This window comes from Artemia sp. Qi Xiang Cuo, chromosome 21 (genome assembly GCF_049724085.1).
Source record: "Artemia sp. Qi Xiang Cuo chromosome 21, ASM4972408v1, whole genome shotgun sequence".
NCBI classification, from domain to species: Eukaryota; Metazoa; Arthropoda; class Branchiopoda; order Anostraca; family Artemiidae; genus Artemia; species Artemia sp. Qi Xiang Cuo.
Window position 1 is genome coordinate 29,510,775 of NC_142814.1, and position 20,317 is coordinate 29,531,091.

Genomic DNA, 20,317 nt, shown 5'->3' on the forward strand with positions numbered 1-20,317 from the left:
TCAGAAACTAAACAACAAAAAAAACAAGTTGTTTCAACTAAAAGTAAGGATTAACACTAAAACTTAAAACGAACAGAAATTATAGCGTTTATAAGGGGGTTCTTCTCTTTGTTAATACCTCACTCTTTACGCTAATTTTTGTAGTACTTTTAAAAGAGCTATTTATTCTAATTAAATGATCTTTGTGATTCATGGGTCATCCTTGAAGTTTGGAACAAAATTCGAACTTTAGCGTAAAGAGCGAGGTATTGACGAGGGAAGAACCTCCTTATATATGCAATAATTTTCATTCGTTTTAAGTTTTAATGTTGCTCCTTACATTCAGTTGAAAATTTTTTTTTTTTTTTGTTTAATCTCAATAAGAGTTGGCACATAATGCCAAATAATACCAAAATTGGCTTTAAGCTGCAGCTGGGACACAATCAAGTGGATTAACATACAAATTATTTTTTACTTCACTAGATTGAACATAAACACGCCACGTTAATATGGGTTTTAATGCTATTTTCAAATATGCAAATTGATATATTTGCGATTGTTTTTAGAAAAAGCAGTACATTCTGCCCATTAGCTTTCGGAAAACAACGTTGGATATCTCGTTGGATTTTTATTGGATTTTTGTTTACAGTATCTTTCGGACACGCCCTTTGTTTGTTTTCCACAGGAGTGATCGTATTGAACCAATTGTCCTAGAATATCGGGGGAGGGCTCCTTCGGATGGAAGTGAAAAGTTCTAGTGCCCTTTTTAAGTAACCAAAAAGACTGAGGGGTAATTTGCCCCTCCTCCCACCCCCTTTTCCCCCTCCAATCGTCCGATAATAATTTTAAAATAGCCATTTTTTGAGTATAGTTGAAAGGTCCAATAGTTATGCCTTTAAGGATAGCATAACCCTCCATTGTCCGTGGGAAAAGTACTATAAGTTATGAAAGTTCTGGAGAAAAATTTTTATGGAGGAAGGATTTCTGGCAAGATTTGGAAAATGATCATTTTTTTTTTTTTTTTTTTTTTACAAATATAAGTATGCTAAGGAGAATTTTTCAGGCAGAATCGTTCGAAAGAAGTTTTTTGGGGAATGTTCAGCGAGGATGGAATTGTCTTGGGGGAATTTTCTGGGGGAGGGGCTGGCCCATCTTCACTACATTGCTCTTTACGCTAAATTTTTGACTTTTTATCACAATTCTTTAAGAAAGACTCCTGAAATACTAGGGCCATTTAAGTAAAATAAGAAGCTTTTTAAAGTACTAAAAACATTAGTGTAGAGAGCGAGATAGTGAGGAGGGGACAGTCATTCTCGTATAAGGAACAATTTCTATTCATTTTAAGTTTTAAGGTTGCTCCTTACTTTCTATTGAAAAACTTGTTGTTTCTTAATTTAATACCTCAAAGGAGCAAAAGAAATAAATTTGAATAAGTCAAATTTGTTAATAGGAAGTGAATGACGGGGGTGAAAAGAACAGAAAAAAAGCATTTATACAATATTCCAATCTCTTTGTTTGATTCAAGTATGCTAAAAGTGCCTCTTTGATGCTAAGCCTATTCAATAAACCAAATAACTAAAATATCAATTAAAATATCAAAAATATTAAATTTAAAAATTAGATATCCACTAAAATAACTAAAAAAAAACTGAAGAAACTAGAGCTTATGAACTTAATAACTCATACCACTTCATATTGCGGTTTTTGCGTAAAGTTTTCCGAATCTCGATGTTCTCGCCTTAAATTAATCATCATTGCGTTCCTCATTTGTGCTTAAGGAACATTGCGTATCTTTAAATGGCCTGTCAATTTAACCCTTGACTCTATTAAAGTAGCACAGTATTCCGTAAATACTGAAGTTTGTGATAGAGAAATAACAGCATACGATAATGATAGTTGCGGAATTAAAAAATTTTAATTTTAATTTCCAGTAGTTTTAAGAATTTAGGAGTTGTCTGCTGATCTAAGTGAGTGTTTATTTGTAGGTTTTTGCCTTGCAAGAGTTTTGTGAAGCAACAAAATCTTACTGCCCCCCAGGACCTATCGGGCCACCTGGACAGCCTGGACCGCCAGGGGAACGAGGCCATCGAGGAGAAAGAGGAGATAGGTAATGAACAAATTTACAAATCTTTTAGAAGAAAAATGTCTGTGCCTTAATTTCAGAACGGCCTGAACTTAATTTGATCTAAAATTTTAAATTTATTTAATAATATAATAATATAAAAGTAAGAGTATTGTTTTTACGCAAAAGAATTTTATTAAGAAGTGGATCACCGAGAGGCTTCAATGAGTGTGGGGGGGGGGGAGTAGGGTGATAGGTTGTGTCCAGATTATTATACCTTCTACAGTTATGAAAAAATGCTAAAAAAAATTGGTAATTTCTAATATCGACTTTGAGCTTGAATTTTTATTTTAGGCACATACTTTTCTAATAGCTCGTGCTTTTATTACAAGACCTATTTTTTGGAACTCAGGATACTTATAAACTTGAGATACCTTTCATGAATTGGTTGTTAGAATGTGTCCTAAACATGCTTTTCTCAAAATCCAATAAAGGCTGACCTGTTGGCATAGTTTGACTACGTATTTTGCAAGAGTGAAATTCAAAGTGAAATATATTAATAACCAACAATATTTTTTTCCCTCCTTGCTCTAAACACTAATATAAGTTTTCTCTCCTTGTTCCCCTCACTAATACAAGTGTAAAGGCGTAAAGATAAACATTTTATATGTATTTACTACGGACTAAACTATTGAAAAGAGGTATATTAATTACTGATCAATTGCCCTTTTTTGGCTATTTTGGTAGATTTGGAAGGGATGGCATTTTTAGAGATCGTCTTATTTCTTTTTCATCTGCTTCTTCTTCTTTTCCTTCTTCCTCCTCTTCTTCTTCATATTCTTATGATTATTAAAGTTATTATTGCTATTATTATTAATATTGTCATTGTTTTTATTGCTTTATGGTTATAGCTGACCTAAGTATAAGCTATAAAGTAGAAGCAAAATAATTTTTTACTTTTTTTCAAATTAGTTCAATGAGTGACATTAAAACTTAAAACGAACAAAAATACTATCCTGCATTTCCTCTTCCGTTTCCTTCTCTACTTTATTCTAATAAAAAAATCCAAAATTAAAAAATTATTATAAATGTTAGATTATTTATTTGAAATTTCTGCGCCCGGGGTAAGTGCCCTCTCTGCCCTTCTCTGTTGATTTTAATTTTAAAGTTGATTTTAATTCAAAAATTCCGTTGATTGAATTCCGTTGATTTTGAGTTAAACTCAACTTGCAAGTGATGAAAAACTTGAGAGCCATGACTAATTAGAGTAAAGCCAAGGCAGATTGTCTCCGTCAGAGGCAAAGCTGGCACGAGCCCGTGGGTTTTTGAATTCATCCTAGGGCAGAACTCAGATAGATATGTATAAGACATTAAGACTTACCAATATATGAATGCTAGGTTAACGAATGGACCTTTTTATGACCATATGCCGTTTTGATTGTAATTAGATTCCTCTACCTACAAAATTATGTTAGTCTATTACCATTTTCCTCCCCTAGACCGAATTTGCCTAATCTAGAATACCGTCTATCCCTATTTGTGCCGGTCTGGGAATTTAATATCCCTAATTAAAATATCGTGATTCTAACTGGAATCTTGTTTGTTTGTCCCCGTAACTGTACATACAATTTATTTGAGTTACTAAAGTCTGTCAGTTGGTTCCACAAAGACAGATACCGTTATTACTGTACTTTAAGTGAGTAACTAGAATTCTATTTTTAATGCCTTATCAGCATAAGAAATGCTTAGAAGCTTCCTTATTCCTCATGAGCCCAACTCCCTGACTGCGGTTCCTATCCTTCCTTCGTGAATAGGAAAAAATTCTATGTACCTATTTGCTTGTTCCCCAAACGAGGGATATAGATTTCTGAAACTGTTAGGAAGTCCAGTTCAAAACGTCCGAATCAGTCAGTCTAAGGTTCAATACTGTGGTTGTCTTTCAACGTCGTAGCACTCGATATCTAAATTTTCGTATTATTTAAATAATTAAAAGTGTTATGAACTTAAGAGAACCAATGAGCCTCACCAGTGCAAGTCAGGGAAAATAACGTCCTCTCTGTTCTAAACACTACTTAAGTCAGCTTAGCACCAGACAGCAAGAAGTAGGCCCACCCAGGACCTCTATTTAAATCGAGGGTTTGTGCAATTCAGGGCCATTTCGGTCAGTATTTGGTTTTCCGCACTTGGTGATTCACTCCTATCAACTAGAATCGACACACTGCATAAGCTATCTCGAGCCTATTACTTCTGACTCATTATATATTCATGCATTCACATGTTATTCTACATTGATTAGGCAAATCAGTAAACAGCATAGCTAGGAAGAGGTTATTCCGCAAAAAAAGCCTACGTAAACACACAAAGATATAAAACAAATACTTCGGGTGGAATAACGCCAGACCATTTAATAATTTTAGGACCGACTTGTTATGATACACCAGATTTCTTTCTGTCAAAAGATTAAAATAATAAATAAAAACAAAGCTTTATAGATTTCGGTACTGGCGCATTAAACGTACTCTTTTATATACTGCTAAAGAAGTCAAGTTCGGTTAATGCTAATGAATTAAAATAGGATGAATATGTAATAGTTTAGAAACAAATTTGGGCTATATATTTGCACATTAGGAGGGTTGGGGGATAAAGCACACCATATATTAAATACTTAACCTAACCTAACCTAGGTACCTCCCCCCCCCCCTAAACCCCCAAAAACAACAGTTTAAATATCGTAAACGCAATGAAAACTACTCTTTGCATTCCAATTCTTAATAGCGGTATCTTGAAATAACCAGTCTGGTGGGTATCTGCCCCGTATCTGTAGCATCTCCCGTTTGACATTCCATATACAGTGTATAAAAGAGTACGTTTAATGCCCTTGTACCTAAATTTCGTTCAAACTTTATATGAAGGGAAACCCCTTGAGCAACTGCTGGAGGATCTGTGGGCACAGTGTGTTTTTTGTCCACCCGGGCACTTCGTATCGAAGTAGTTGTCGTAGAAACTTCGAAAAGGGCTCATTCGATTGGAAATTGGAGTGGCTAGTGCCCTTTTTAATAGTCTTAAGTGATTGGAGGGCAACTAGCCCCCCCCCACGCCCATTATTCCCCCAAACACATCCAATCAAAAATTTGATATAGCCATTTTGTTCAGTGTAGTTGATTTCCAGATAAAAATTATCTTTTTGAGGAGGACACTCCCCCACAACCCTCGGGGCAAGGGTTTTAAGTTATGCCCTGGGGGCATATAAGGTTTTTATAGAAGGCGTTGTCGTAGAAACTTCAAGAAAGGCTCATTCGATTGGAAATTCAAAGGGCTAGTGCCCTTTTTAATACTCAAAAGTGATTGGAGGGCAATTAGCGCCCCCCCCACCTTGCCCATCATTCCCCCAAACACATCCAATCAAAATTTTGAGATAGCCATTTTGTTCAGCGTAGTTTATTTCCGGATAGAAAATATCTTTTTGAGGAGGACACTCCCCCAAGACCCTCGGCAAGGGTTTTAAGTTATGCCCTGGGGGCATATAAGGTTTTTATAGAAGGCGTTGTCGTAGAAACTTCAAAAAAGGCTCATTCGATTGGAAATTCATAGGGCTAGCACCCTTTTTAATAATCGAAAGTTATTGGAGGGCAAATAGCCCCCCCCCCACCCCCATCATTCCTCCAAACACATCCAATCAAAATTGTGAGATAGCCATTTTGTTCAGCGTAGTTGATTTCCAAATAGAAAATATCTTATTGAGGAGGACACTCCCCCACAACCCTCGGGGCAAGGGTTTTAAGTTATGCCCTGGGGGCATATAAGGTTTTTATAGAAGGCATTGTCGTAGAAACTTCAAAAAAGGCTCATTCGATTGGAAATTCAAACGGCTAGTGCCCGTTTTAATAGTCAAAAGTGATTGGAGGGCAACGTATATGCCCTGGGGGCATATAACGTTTTTATAGAAGGCTTTGTCGTAGAAACTTCAAGAAAGGTCATTCGATTTGAAATTCGAAGGGCTAGTGCCGTTTTTAATAGTCGAAAGTGATTGGAGGGCAACTAGTGCCCCCCCCCTCTCACGCCCATCATTCCCCCAAACACATCCCATCAAAATTTTGAGATAGCCATTTTGTTCAGCGTAATTGTTTTCCAGATAGAAAATATGTTGAAGAGGACACTCCCCCACAACCCTCGGGGCAAGGGTTTTAAGTTATGGCCTGGGGGCATACAAGGTTTTTATAGAAGGTGTCGTCATAGAAACTTCAAAAAAGGCTCATTTGATTGTAAATTCAAAGGGCTAGCGCCATGGGATTGGACGGTAACTAACCCACCTCGCATGCCCACCTTTTCATGATCAGGGTGCTAGCGCTGCCTAAGTAAAGACCGATGTGGACACAATGTGTTGTTTTTTGGCGTTTTTTTTTCTCCACACCCGGGCACTTCGTATTAAACGGGTCGTCGTAGAAGTTTCAAAAAGGGCTCACTCGATTCGAAATTGGAGCGGCTAGTGCCCTTTTTATTAGTCAAAAGTGATGGAAGGGTAACTAGCCCCTCAAGCCCATCATTCCCCCAAACACATCCAATCAAAATTTTGAGATAGCCATTTTGTTCAGCTTAGTTGATTTCCAGATAGAAAACGTATTTCTGAGGAGGACACTCCCCCACAACCCTCAGGGCAAGGGTTTTAAGTTACGCCCAGGGGGCATTTAATGTTTTTATAGAAGGCGTTGTCGTAGAAACTTCAAAAAAGCTCATTCGAATGGAAATTCAACGGGCTAGTGCCCTTTTAAATAGTCGAAAGTGATTGGAGGGCAACTAGCCCCCCCACGCCCATCATTCCCCTAAAAACATCCAATCAAAATTTTTAGATAGCCATTTTGTTCAGCGTAGTTGATTTTCAAATAGAAAATATCTTTTTGAGGAGGACACTCCCTCTCAACCCTCGGGGCAAGAGTTTTAAGTTATGCCCTGGGGGAATATATGGTTTTTATAGTATGCGTTGTCGTAAAAACTTCTAAACAGACTCCTTTAACTTGAAATTGAACAGGCTAGTGCCCTTTGTATTATCCAAAAGTGATTGGAGGGCAAATATCCTCCCCACGCCCCTCATTCCCCAAAACGCAATCAAAAAAAATTGGGAGATAGCCATTTTGTTAAGCGTAGTTGATTTCAATATAGAATATATTTTATTGAGGAGCACACTCCCCCACAACCCTCGGGGCAAGGGTTTTAAGTTATGCCCTTGGGGCATATAAGGTTTTTATAGAAGGCATTGTCGTAGAAACTTCAAAAAAGGCTCATTCGATTGGAAATTCAAACGGCTAGTGCCCTTTTTGATAGTCGAAAGTGATTGGAGGGCAACTAGCCCCCCCTCCGCGCCCCTCAGTCCCCCAAACACATCAAATCAAAATTTTGAGATAGCCATATTGTTCAGCGTAGTTGATTTCTAGATAAAAAATATGTTTTTGAGGAGGATACTCCCTTACAACCCTCGGGGCAAGGGTTTTAAGTTATGCCCTGTGGGCATATAACGTTTTTATTGAAGGCTTTGTCGTAGAAACTACAAGAATGGCTCATTCGATTGGAAATTCAAAGGGCTAGTGCCCTTTTCAATAGTCGAAAGTGATTGGAGGGCACCTAGCCCCCCCCCCTCACGCCCATCATTCCCCCATACACATCCCATAAAAGTTGTGTGATTGTCATTTTGTTCATCGTTGTCTATTTCAGGATAGAAAATATGTTTTTAATAAATAAAATCCCCCACAACCCTCGAGGTTAGAGTTGTGATTTGTGCCCTGGGGGTAACTATTGTTTTATAGAAAGCGCCGTCGTATAAACTTACAAACACAAATGTTTGATGGCGCATCTTAACTGATGTTGTCCTATTTAATTTTCGGAGGTGATTTGGGCGTATCTAAAAGGGCTCACTCGATTGGAAATTGGAGTGAATAGTGCCCTTTTTAATATTTAAAAATAATTGGAGAGTAACTAGCCCCCCCCCCCACGCCCATCATTCCCCCAAACAAATCCAATCAAAATTTGAGATAGCCATTTCGTTCAGCGTAGTTGATTTCCAGATAGAAAATATGTTTTTGAGGAGGACACTCCCCCACAACCCTCAAGGCAAAGGTTTTAAGTTATGCCCTGGGGGCATATACGGTTTTTATAGAAGGTTTTGTCGTAGAAACTTCAAAACAGGCTCATTAGATTGGAAATGCAAAGGGCTAGTGCCCTTTTTAATAGTCGAAAGTGATTGGAGGGCAACTAGCCCACCCTCCCACGCCCATCATTCCCCCAAATACATCCAATCAAAATTTTGAGATAGCCATTTTGTTCAGCGTAGTTCATTTCTAGATAGAAAATATGTTTTTAAGGAGGAAATTCCCCCAAAAACCTCAGGCCAAAGGTTTTATTTTGTGCACTGGGTGCAAATACGGTTTTTTATAGAAGGCGTTGTCGTAGAAACTTCAAAACAGGCTCATTCGATTGGAAGTTCAAAGGGCTAGTACCCTTTTTAATAGACAAAAGTGATTGGAGGGCAACTAGTCCCCCCCACGCCCATCTTTCCCCCAAATACATCCAATCAAAATTGACTTAGGCTTTTAGGGAAGAAACTAAAAGAATCAAGGAAACGGATTTTATTCAAGTACGTATTACCATTATCAACTGTTTGCCATTTAAATTCTAAGACTAGCAGCTTTTCAGATGATTTCGGTATGATGTTATATGAAAAAGTACCATCTACCCTGGCGCCATTTACTTCACCTTTCTGCAATCGTGCCAACGCTGGTAATATCAATTTCAAATCATTAGAAATTGTGCATGTAAACCGGTAAAAAGTATTGTAGCTTAACATTTAAATTACACGATTTATGCGTGACCCCCCGAAAGTTACTTGCCCTTGATGAAATTTCTTGGTATAAATGATCACGGGCCCGGGCTTTCGCATCCCCCTCATTAATTTTTTTCTTACAAACCCAACAAATATCTATATTTTTAATAGCCAACTCGTCATCTGGTGATATATTCATTGTATAGTGTGTATGGCGCAGCCATGTAATTGCCTCATTTGCTGTTTTAATGAGAGCAACCATAGCTGTGCCAACACAATGTTTTCCACCTAACGTCTCACAAAAATCTTCCAATTGCATGGTATTACTTGAATTTCTCCGTGCGTGCGCAAAAGAGATCGCAATGGCTTCATGTTTCTTCACATGATTCAAATTTGATGGATCCGACACATCCTTGAGAGCAGCCTCATTGTCCAATGATACCTTGTTGCTCTGTAACAGTGTGTTTAGAAAGATTTTGAACAGCAAGCTATCATTGTCCCCTGAAACCGTTTCTACAGACTGGTACCCGTGACGCTTGCAGTGTCTCAAATGATTATTTAATTTCAGTTCACTACGGAATCTTGATAGACACATTGGGCAGTAATAACAGGTCCCATCCCCATTTATACCCTCACTTAAAACCCTGCTAATATTAGAAATTGGAAAGAAATGTCTAGTTGATTCAGGATCTTGTAGGCTCGTAAAGAAGCCATGCCCAGTGTTTCACTGAGTCAATGGACGGTGTCCTTACGGAACAAATTACCCCTTTTTTATCACTAAGTTCCCAATCTTCAACTTCATCGTCAAACTGTAAAACTGTAACCTCAACTTTTAAGTGTTCATTTGCCTTTTAAAAATGTCAATCCCCTTAAGCGTTACTGGATATTGGCCCTTAAACAATTAAAATCTACTTTTGGAAAATCACACCCCTCTTTCCCATTTACTGCTAAACTGTCCAATTGTGTCTTAGTGGCATCATCCTTCAACGGTTTATGTCCTGCCATAAGGACGAAATACTTGAAACACTCCAAGCCTGTGTCAAAACGAAATCGTTGTACACCTTTAGTGGCCTTTAATATTATTATTATATTTGCACCCCCGCTCCCCTTCCCACCCCCTTAAAACAAATCCCCTTTTAAATTTAGTGATATATAATTCTAATTTTTCTAAAAATAAAACTGATAACCCACTCCCATTTTCATTATAGCCCTCCATCCTATTAAGAATTTCACCCACCCAATCCGAAAAGACACCCTCAAAATTAGGAAGGTCTGGGTGTAGCATCCGCATCTTTGTTTGAATATGATGGTCACGCAAAACACCCAAACTTGCATTAAAAAAAATAATTTTAAACGCAATGGATGCTTTTAAAGAATCCCGCCCATCCACTATCCGTAAATGTTTTTAGATAATTTACCTAATAATGCTGACGTAGAGGTGTGTGGTTTCTATAGGATCCGTTTGAATACTATCACCTGACAGGAAATTGAACAGGTCCCAAAATTCGGCCCTATATACATGAATATTGTGCAAAGCTGTATCTGCTAGATACAAAACCGGTAACACTGGGGACGAGCCAGCTCCACTTTGTTCCATATCACTGTGAGGGACGGGTGCTTCTACCACCCTCTCGACCTCGTTAGCAGGTAACTGATCAACCCATTCATAGTCAATATTGAGGCCGAGATCCCTCTTAAAACTTTCTAAATCAAATACACTAGCCGGACTCGCCCCCACACTTAAAACCCCCTCGCGTTCATTATTCTCCGGGACCTCTTGCACATTCATATAACTCTCTATATCGTTGTAGACTTTGTAGGTCCCTTGAAATGGTGGTGTGTGAACCTAGAAAAATAAGAGCATATTAGCTCACTGGAAGACAATGCCCTATGAAAAAGAGAGAACGGTTATGAAAGCCATATACGGTATACTACTCATTGTATTATGAAAGGGTACCATGTCCCCTTGAATTCCTACTACTCAATGCATTATAATGGGGTACCATGCCCTCTTGGAACTGTAAACCCTCCACTACTCATTGAAATGCAAAGGCGTCCTATGTCCTCACCATTATATATTATGAAGCGTTGAAAGGTTTGCCCAAACTACTGCTATACCCTTTTGAATTTTAAAAAAGGCATGAGAAACTTACCGAAGGGGGTTTTGTTCTGGCAATTTGGCCAGAAATTCTTCGGCCCAGGCCAGTAATTCGTCTGAGGCTTCCTCAACTGTTCCTCCCCCAATAAATTGGGCTACAAGTTGGTCAATCTTGGCCTGAAAAAGGAAAAAATAGCTTAAAAACCCCTACAAAGGCCTGAAAATGGGGGAAAATGTCTATATTGGGCTAAAAAAAACTTTTTAATATCTCTGACAAGCTTTATTTAGAGACCTCTAACAAAATATTCAAAACTAAAGATAAAAAAAGAATAAAAACTCCTTCAATGCTTGAATGGGCTCTCTGACAGGTAAAAAAAAGGTGAAAAACGCTTTTATTAGAGTGAAATGGTTAAAAACAAGCTTATTTCTGAGGGGCAGAGTCTTTTAAAATTAGGGAGGGTAGGGATGTATTCTGAAACTTTAATATTCTAGCAAAAAAGGTAAAATGAATAAAAAAAGAACATTATTTTGGGAAGGCACAGATTAAACCGAAAATTAGCGAGTAGTTGCTAGAAAATAGGGAAAAACAGCCTTTTTTCTGGGTCTTTTAAAACTTTGGGGGTAAAATTTAATATTCTAGCGGAAAAGACAGAAAAGTTGGCTAGTCTAGGAACATAGGTATGAATAACGCTAACATGGGGAGGATGAATACTGATGAGTCCTAAAAACTAGGGAGTATGTGCTTAAAAGCTGAAAAAACAATCTTATTTAGAGACCTCTAATATTCTGGCGAAAAGCTTTTATTATGTTGAAAAAAATAGTGAAATGGCTAAGAACAGCTTAATTTCTGAGAGACAGTGTCTTTTAAAACTAGGCAGGGTAGGGATGTGTTCTGAAACTTTAATATTTTAGCTAAAATCCATACATATAAAACGAGTAGGCTCTTATTAGCTGAAAAACCCCCTTCAAAGCCCGAAAATGGGGGGAAATGTCTGTAGTGGGACTAAAAAATTTTTTAATGTCTCTGACAGGCTTTTATTTTGTTGAAAAAATAGTGAAAAGAAAGGGGTAAAAAGTTGAAAAAATAGTCTTATTTCCGAGTCTTTAAAACAAGGGGAAAACTAAAGATAAAAATGAATAAGAACTCCTTCATGGGCTTAAAGAGGCATAAAAAATGTTTTTACTAGCCAGGAAATATAAGGTAGGAAATAGTGAAAATAAAGGCCTAAAAAATTTGAAAAATAGTTAGATATTTCTATAACTAGGTAGAAATTAGAGGTAAAAACGCTTACATCTCCAAATTCTGTCTGCACTTGAGTGCCGGATGGTCCTGGGAGTGCATGTCGGGGGATGGACGGGGCGCGGACGTCACGCTCTTTTGCAGCCGGGCCAGCAATGTCAGTGGGATGTGCGGATGTGGCAGCGATGTCACTGGCTTTCACAGATGAGCCAGCGGGGGTCGCCATTTTGTAGTTACCCGCGGCAGCGATGTCACTGGCTTGCACAGATGAGCCAGCGGGGGTCGCCATTTTGTAGTAACCCGCGGCAGCGATGTCACTGGCTTGCACAGATGAGCCAGCGGGGGTCGCCATTTTGCAGTTACCCGTCCACTCTCTTTTCAATTTTCTACCAGGCTGCCTTGGAGCCTTTCTAGAAGGGAGGAGACCTTCACTAACGTGGGGTGGGGGCTCCGGGCAATACAAGTTGGGTGGTAAATGGCTGGACCGGTAGTGCCCTGGAAGGGCCTGGCTTCTCCTGACGGGGAGCCAAGGGTTGCACGGGCAGTGCCCCTCCGGAAGAAGCAGCATATTTGATCACTGATGGCCTTACTGGGGTTGCCTTGCCCACTCTTGCACGTTTGTTGGGAGGAGCAAGAACAGATAAAATCTGTGAGTTCGAAAATAAGAGCATTTATATCTCCTTTCCGGGAAGGTAAAACTTGGAAACCATAGTTTCATTATTGCCCCCTCCCACCTTTAAATAAGTCACTCCTTTTCAAGAAAAGTAAAATTTGTGAGAAATCAGCCAGTAAACGTAGAAATACCTTTATGTTTAGAAGACATTTAAATATACTCCTTGCTAGAAATAAACCCGAAAATCTTATTTTTTTTCATTTAGAAGCAATAAACAGTTGTATTTTAGAGCTTAAATTTTATAAACCCCGCCCAATGTCATTTCAGGAAGGCAAAACTTGATAAAAAGTTTATTGGAAATCATAGTTTTGACATTGCCTTAGGAAGTACCCCCCTCCCACCTTTAAATAAGTCACTATTTCCAGAAAAGCGTAGAAAATAGGCTTAGAAATAATATGCAATCATTTCTTTATACCCAGGAATTTAAAAACGGAAAATAAACCGAACACTGTAGGGAAAAAATACTAGAGAATAATTTGTCTGTAGCCTAGGCATGCATATTAGACGCCGGCGCCGCGCCGACTGATCGACCGAACGCCGCCGACGAGAGGCCCGGTCGAAGGCCGCCGAAGTGTCGTACCGCCGCTGGCGGCGGTGGCAAATTAATTTTGCGGCAATTCTTTATTGCATCAACCGCAAACTCAGAGCTTTTTCTTCTCGTGTGGTTTAGTATATCGATTTGCCTGATTAGAAATCAAGCAGGGCTTGCACTATCCCCGAATTTTCGGGTATTTTCCCAAAAATCTATGCGTCAACCAGAAAAAAAATTTGGTTTCCCGAATCCCCGAAAATCACCCAATCACGGTGCCACCCCTAGCGATTTATCACCAGTGGTTTTCCCTGCCAAACATTACTTTGCATACCATAATTCTTCACTACTCTCTTGTTAATTAATTTTCGTCTCTTTTGTTACTTTGTATAAAAACCAGACAGATGCAATATGCAATTGCAAATATTGTAATATACACAGTTCTTCATATGTTGACAAAAAAAGAATCGTCTTTATGAAATGAGTTTAAGTTATTTCGAATTCAGTTTCCTAATCGCTATTTTTTACATCATTCATAGTAAAGAAGTTTATTTTCAAGTTGAATAGAAATATTGAACGCATTCACTACTATACAGCTTCAGCCTTCAGTTGGATTTTGAAATTGACAGCCGACAGATTGTTTGTACAGCTGAATTGTAAATTTGCAGATTTTTTTGGCTGTTTTTAGATAAGATTTTCTTATTGTTTAATACTCAATTGTTGAACCCTGATAGAAAATGCAATCTTCTTTCTGAAACATTTTTACCCCCCCCCCCCCCCGAAAAAAAAACCTTCTATTGAGACAAAATTTAGCTATAGACTAAGCTATGTACAAGGTTGGAGAATTAAAGATTGAACCGGAAGTTACCCCAAAAATATGCTTCATAAATAAATTGTAAATTATTGCCTATAGGGGGGGGGGATAGGAGGCTATCATTTTTAAATGATAATACCTCATTTTTTTTTATTGAAAGCAGGGATGCCAAAAATATAATTATTTTTTTCATTTAAAGCGGAGGCGGAAGAAATTGACACCAAATTCCCTGAGAAACCATTGAAATATTTTGATAGACCCAGGGCCCCTCATTAGGAGTTGTTAATTGTCTTGGGTATTTTGCGATTTCTCATAGGCTACTGGCCTAATTTGGTTTTTGTGTGTGCTCCCTTTTAATTAGATTCTTTGGATCTTATTGAATGCCACGGCGAATCTCTGACTTAGTTTTTCAGTAATTTGAGGTATATCTAAATAATTTCGACATTTTTGTTGTTTCTTGTACCCCTTTACTCATACCCTCAATTTTTTTCAAGGAACACTAAGCTGTTTAACGTTATTTTGCGTGTTTGTTTGAACCATACAGTGACCTAGTTAATTATTAAGTAAATGGTTTTTCTAATGAAAGCTGAGACGGTATCCTATCAAGGTGGTATCCCGAGGGGGGGGGGGGTATGGAGGTATTAAATTTAAATGATAATGACTAGTTTTTTTTATTGAAAGCGGGGATACCAAAAAGTTAATTTATTTCTTAATTTAAATTAGAAACGGCATCCTATCAATGTGGTATCCCGGGGGGGGGGGGAAGTGAGCTATCATATTTAAATGATAATACCTCGATTTTTTTGAAAGCAGGGATGCCAATAAACTAATTATTTTTTTTATTTAAAGCAGAGACGGTATCCTATCAAGATGGTATCCAGAAGGTGGGGGGGCATAGGGATTTATTATATTTAAGTGATAGTAACCTGAATTATTTGAATTGAAAGCAAGGATGCCAAAAAGTGGATAAGTTGACAAAAATTAACAAGATTTTCGTGAGTTATACTTGATACAGCACTTGCATGGTTTTGTCGTCCAAAGGGAAAGCGACATATGTGTCCAACCCTTTTTTTCTTATTGATGAAACGGGTTTACTTTGAAAACATTCATTCATAAGTACCAGGCAGATTCACAATAAAACGAATTGGTGTGACGAAAGCGATATCGACATCCCCACCTAACGTTGCGCTCGAGTGACAATGGCGCGCTTTGTCCAGTGCCCAAGTTACATTAAAAGGCCAGGTCATAATAAAATCTTTCAACTTGGGAGGTTCAAGGAGGAATCTTTGAGAGTCTTATGACCTCAAGGTACTAGATGCTGCAACGTTCTTACGTATCAACAGTGGTTTAAAAAAGTCGATTATCCCGCAAACGATTACCAAAAATATGCACAAATATAACAAATGTAACATTTGGAATATTATAACACGTTTTTTAAAGCTTTAAAGAAAAACAAAAAAGGCTAAATACCCCTAACTACGCTTAAAAGCTATTTTAAAAAGAAACTCTTTGGATATTTCCATGGAAATGACCACAGCAGAAGCTTTGAGCCTGGGTGGGGATCAAAGAGGAGTCTTTGAGTATTTTGACCACATGTGACTTATTGTTGCGACTTTCTTAAATTTGGTAATTTTTGTGAGCATTTGGAAATCAAAGCTTAAACTCAATAGCTGATACTAAGCGTCCTAACATTTTGCTTGGATTAAAAGTGACGAACTAGGATTAAAACCACAACATCTTCCTGAAGCTTCTTCAGTCTGCATATTATTTCATTTAATTACATTTAAAACGGATGAGCTTTTCATTTTTTACCTAAGAAAATAGCTGGCACTTCATTTTTCTTCATACCGAATAAACCATTAAGTGTTTTTTGTTTCATTGTAATTGAAATGTTCTCATGTGAAGTGTTCATCTTGTATTTTTCAATTTGATAAATTTACTCCTTTTAGATGCAGTTTATAATTTGACTGATATTAGGTATTTATCCGTTTATAATTTGGAATGAATCCCCAAAAGAAAAATGAATAATATCCAAAAGAGCAGCCAAAACCAATAAAAAAGCAGCAGTTCAGGCTTAGACTACATGACATATATTCTGTAAAAAATCCAAAAAAACCTTTAAAATGCATTTTTTTTAAATTGTTATTAAAACCAGTTTTTAATACAAGAAGGCTTTTTAGGAATCCAAAAGAGCAAAAAAAAAACAATCAATATCAAAGTCGCCCATTTCAACTGTTTTAAAGGTGACAAAACAGATATAGACAAAGGGCATTATGAAAAAATTAAGCTTCTAAGTTCAAAGTTATATGCAAAGTTTTTACCCAGATAACTGACGAATTTTGTGATACGTTATTTGAAGTTTTGTATGCAGTAATGCTCGATGAAAAAAACTACTAATTTTGATAATTATTTATGTTAAGAATACATAGCTAATAGATACTTCAACTACTCGTAATATGCAAGGGTTCTGAAACGTCACAGCCATTTCGTTTCTACCAGATTTCTACTTCTCTTGATGAATAACAAAGAAGACCAGTTTCCAGCCAGCGACTGGTGAATTTTTGAACTCATAAATAGGCTCGAATCTGTTGTAAATTTAAGCTGTGATTTGAGAAAGACTGATGAAAATATTAATGTTTGCGGTCAACATTGATCGCACCGTCGGCACGCCACCGATATCTTACCGGCGGCGCGCCGCCGACTTCTAACTGACGGCGCGGCGTGGCGCGCTATTTTTGGCCCCACCGCCGCCGGTCTTCCTCATCGGCGCGGCGCCGGAGTCTAATGCATATGACTATTAATGGAGGGGGGATACATATTGTTTTACCATTTAAATGCAATAAATAGTTTAAAACTAGATTTGTGACTAGAATAATTTTTTTTTATTACACCCCTCCCTCCTTATACGCACAATTTCCAAGCCTAAAATGTGACTATTACATGTTAATTTTGTGGGAAATAGGATCTCTTTCAGACATAGAATTTTCTAAATCCGACATTCTCCCGTAAGGTTTATGAATTGACAAGAACCCTTCCTTGTTTACCAGACACCCTTTGAGAGGGTTCTGCCTAAATTCACACATATTTTTTGTTAATTCAGACAAGGCGCACACGATAGATTTTGATGGATTCTAAGGGTTTAACGCATGAAGGAGAAAAAGATACTTTTTGAGTAAATCACTCTTTTTGAAAGGATTAAATGGTAATGAATGGTGGGGGAGGGAGGAGGGGTTACACAGTAGAAAAAGAGCATATTTGAAACAGAGAAAGTATAAAGATTTTTTTTTGGGAGGGGGTGGACTATAGAGAGATAGGCACTTACGTGATTGTATGTATTATCCATTGTTAAAGTACTTGTTGCATCTTCTGTTGATTAAAAGAAACTGATAATGAAATGCCTTTAACATATCTATATATAGCATATTTTGTGAGGGAAAGTTCTCTTTGGCTTTTAATAGAAAAACTTTTTGGGGGGTTTCAACTAGACCCCGGCGCCGCGCCGATGAGGGAAAACCAGTGGCGGCGAGGCCAAAATCAGCGCGCCGTGCCGCCAGTAAGATGTCGGCGGCGTGCCGGCGGCACGATCAATGTTGACCGCAAACATTAATGTTTTCATCAGTCTTTCTCAAATAAAACCTGAAATTTACAACAGGTTCGGGGCCTATTTATAAGTTCAAGAATTCAGAAGTCGCTGGCTGGAAACTAGTCTTCTTCGTTATTCATCAAGAGAAGTAGAAATCTGGAAGAAACGAAATGGCTGTGGCGTTTCAGAACCCTTGCATAATACGAGTAGTTAATGTATCTATTAGCTCTGTATTCTTAACATAAATAATTATCAAAATTAGTAGTTTTTTTCATCGAGCATTACTGTACACAAAACTTCAAATATCGTATCTCAAAATTCGTCAGTTATCTGGGTAAAAACTTTGAATATAACTTTGAACTTAGAAGCTTAATTTTTTTCATAATGCCCTTTGCCTATATCTGTTTTGTCACCTTTAAAAAAGTTGAAATGGGCGACTTTGATATTGATTGTTTTTTTTTGCTCTTTTGGATTCCTAAAAAGCCTTCTTGTATTAAAAACTGGTTTTTAATAACAATTTAAAAAAATACAGTTTAAAGTGTTTTTTTTGCTTTTTATAGAATATATGTCATGTAGGCTAAGGCTGAACTGCTGCTTTTTTATTACTTTTGGCTGCTCTTTTGGATATTGTTCATTTTTTCTTTTGGGGATTCATTCCAAATTATAAACTGATAAATATCTAATATCGGTCAAATTATAAACTGCATCTAAAAGGAATAAATTTATTAAATTGAAAAATACATGATGAACACTTCACATGAGAAAACTTCAATTACAATGAAACAAAAACACTTAATGGTCTATTCGGTATGAAGAAAAATTCGGTATGAAGTGCCAGCTATTTTCTTAGGTAAAAAATGAAAAGCTCATCCATTTTAAATGTAATTAAATTAAATAATAGGCAGACTGAAGTAGCTCCAGGAAGATGTTGAGATTTTATCCTAGTTCGTCACTTTTAATCCAAGTAAAATATTAGAACACTTAGTATCAGTTATTGAGTTTAAGCTTTGATTTCCAAATGCTCACAAAAACTACCAAATTTAAGAAAGTCGCAACAATAACTCACCTGTGGTCAAAATACCCAAAGACTCTTCTTTGATCCCCACCCAGGCTCAAAGCTTCTGCTATGGTGATTTCCATGGAAATCTCCAAATACTTTCTTTTTAAAATAGCTTTCAAGCGTAGTTAGGGCTATTTAACCTTTTTTACTTTTCTTCTAAGCTTTGAAAAAAGTGTTATAATATTCCAAATGTTACATTTGTTATATTTGTGCATATTTTTGGTAATCATTTGTGGGGTGATCGAATCTTTAAACCCTTGTAGATACGTAAGAACGTTGCAACATCTAGTACCCTGAGGTCATAAGACTGTCAAAAACGCCTCCTTGAACCTCCCAAATTGAAAGTTTTTATGATGGCCTGGCCTTTTAATGTAACTTGGGCACTGGACCAAGGCCGCCATTGTCACTCAAGCGCAACATTAGGTGGGTATGTCGATATCGCTTTCGTCACACCAATTCGGTTTAGTGTGAATCTGCCTGGTACTTATGAATGACTGTTTTCAAAGTAAACCCGTTTCATCAATAAGAAAAAAACGGGTTGGACGCATATGTCCCTTTTCCTTTGGACGATAAAACCATGTAAGTGCTATATCAAGTATAACTCAGGAAAATCATGTTAATTTTTGTCAACTTTTCAACTTTTTGGCATCCCTGCTTTTAATAAAAAAAATTCGAGATATTATCATTTGAATGTAATACCTCCCTACCCCCCCCCCCCTTCTGGATACCACCTTGATAGGATACCGTCTCAGCTTTCATTAGAAAAATAATTTACTTAATAATTAACTAGGTCACTATATGGTTGAAACAAGCACGCAAAATAACGTTAAGCAGCTTACTGTTCCTAGAAAAAAAAAAATTGAGGGAAAAAAAAGGAAAAAAAATGAAGAAAAAATGTCGAAATTATTCAGATATACCTCAAATTATTGGAAAACTGAGTCATAGACTCGCCGTGGCATTCAATAAGGTCCAACGAATCTAATTAAAAGGGAGCACACACAAAAGCCAAATTAGGCCAGTACCCTATGAGAAATTGCAAAATATCCAAGACAATGAACAAGTCCCAATGGGAGGCCCTGGGTCCATCAAAATATTTCAATGGCTTCCCTGGGAATTTAATATAATTTTTTCTGTCTCCAATTTAAACGAAAAAAATAATTATCTTTTTGGCATCCCTGCTTTCAATAAAATAAAATGAGGTATTATCATTTAAAATGATAGCCCCCTATCCCCTCCCCCCCCCCCCTTAGGCAATAATTAACAATTTATTTATGAATCATATTTTTGGGGTAAGTTCCGGCTCAATCTTTAATTCCCCAACCTTGTACATAGCTTATTTTATAGCTACATTTTGTCTCAATAGAAGGATTTTTTTTTTTTTGGGGGGGGGGGTTAAAATGTTTCAGAAAGAAGATTGTATTTTCTATCGGGCGTTCAACAATTGAGCACCAAGCATTAAGAAAATCTT

At 37.4% G+C, this 20,317-nt stretch overlaps 1 protein-coding gene across 1 annotated transcript in view; it reads left to right on the forward strand.

Moving 5' to 3' along the window:
- Positions 1-20,317, forward strand: part of LOC148939429 (uncharacterized) — a 369,107-nt gene that overhangs the window by 13,634 nt on the left and 335,156 nt on the right. The window contains exon 2 of the mRNA XM_089106873.1: positions 1,965-2,086. Coding sequence (XP_088962999.1) covers positions 1,965-2,086 — 122 coding nt within the window. The remainder of the gene's footprint in view (positions 1-1,964; positions 2,087-20,317) is intronic.